We start from the raw sequence: 586 nt of genomic DNA, 5'->3' as shown, positions 1-586 counted from the left end.
CCGGCCCGGTGGAACGCCCGCCACTGCCAGCTGGAGCCTGGGAAGAGAAGCACGAGCTTGATGTGAGCGTGCTGGAGGTGCTGGTCTATGAGAAATGCTCCCAGGGCCCCTCCGGACGCCAGCCAGGGTGGCTGCAGCCCCTCTCTGCGTGTCGAACAGCGACAAACGCACCTCTCATCTAGATTTTTCCCCATGGACACCCCTTCCCTGTGGGCAGAAACGTGGCTCTTGGCTCCCCCCGAAGCCACACCGCACAGAGGCCTTGGAGCCGCCGTTTTTTTTGTTCTTTTGGCGCTCAGGCAGCTCGGTTTTGGAAGCTGGCAGAGGAACCTGTGAGGCTCACATGGTGCTCCAAGCCAGAGAAGAGGGAAAATTGAATCTTTTCCCTTATCAGCATCGAGCAGCGGCACGTGGCCGCCTCCGCTACAACTCAGCCAGGCTTTGGCCGTCGTCCTCCAAACCCCACAACGTTTTCCTGTGAGGAAAGGTTACCTTTGCTTGCAGGAGGCTGCAGAACGAGGGTGTGCTCCCTCTGCAGAAAGTGGAGCTCCCGCGCCACGTGGCAGGCGGTGAGCGGATTGTCTCC

At 60.2% G+C, this 586-nt stretch overlaps 1 protein-coding gene across 1 annotated transcript in view; it reads right to left on the bottom strand.

Moving 5' to 3' along the window:
* Window positions 1-586, bottom strand: part of ATP13A1 (ATPase type 13A1) — a gene marked incomplete at its 5' end in the record, with an annotated part of 10,053 nt that overhangs the window by 3,170 nt on the left and 6,297 nt on the right. The window contains 2 exons of the mRNA XM_009870478.1: window positions 256-317; window positions 493-586. The exon at window positions 493-586 is cut by the window's right edge and continues 7 nt beyond it. Coding sequence (XP_009868780.1) covers window positions 256-317; window positions 493-586 — 156 coding nt within the window. The remainder of the gene's footprint in view (window positions 1-255; window positions 318-492) is intronic.

This window comes from Apaloderma vittatum, unplaced genomic scaffold, assembly GCF_000703405.1.
Source record: "Apaloderma vittatum isolate BGI_N311 unplaced genomic scaffold, ASM70340v1 scaffold19355, whole genome shotgun sequence".
In the NCBI taxonomy this organism is placed as follows: domain Eukaryota; kingdom Metazoa; phylum Chordata; class Aves; order Trogoniformes; family Trogonidae; genus Apaloderma; species Apaloderma vittatum.
This window is presented reverse-complemented; position numbering and strand designations above follow the sequence as displayed.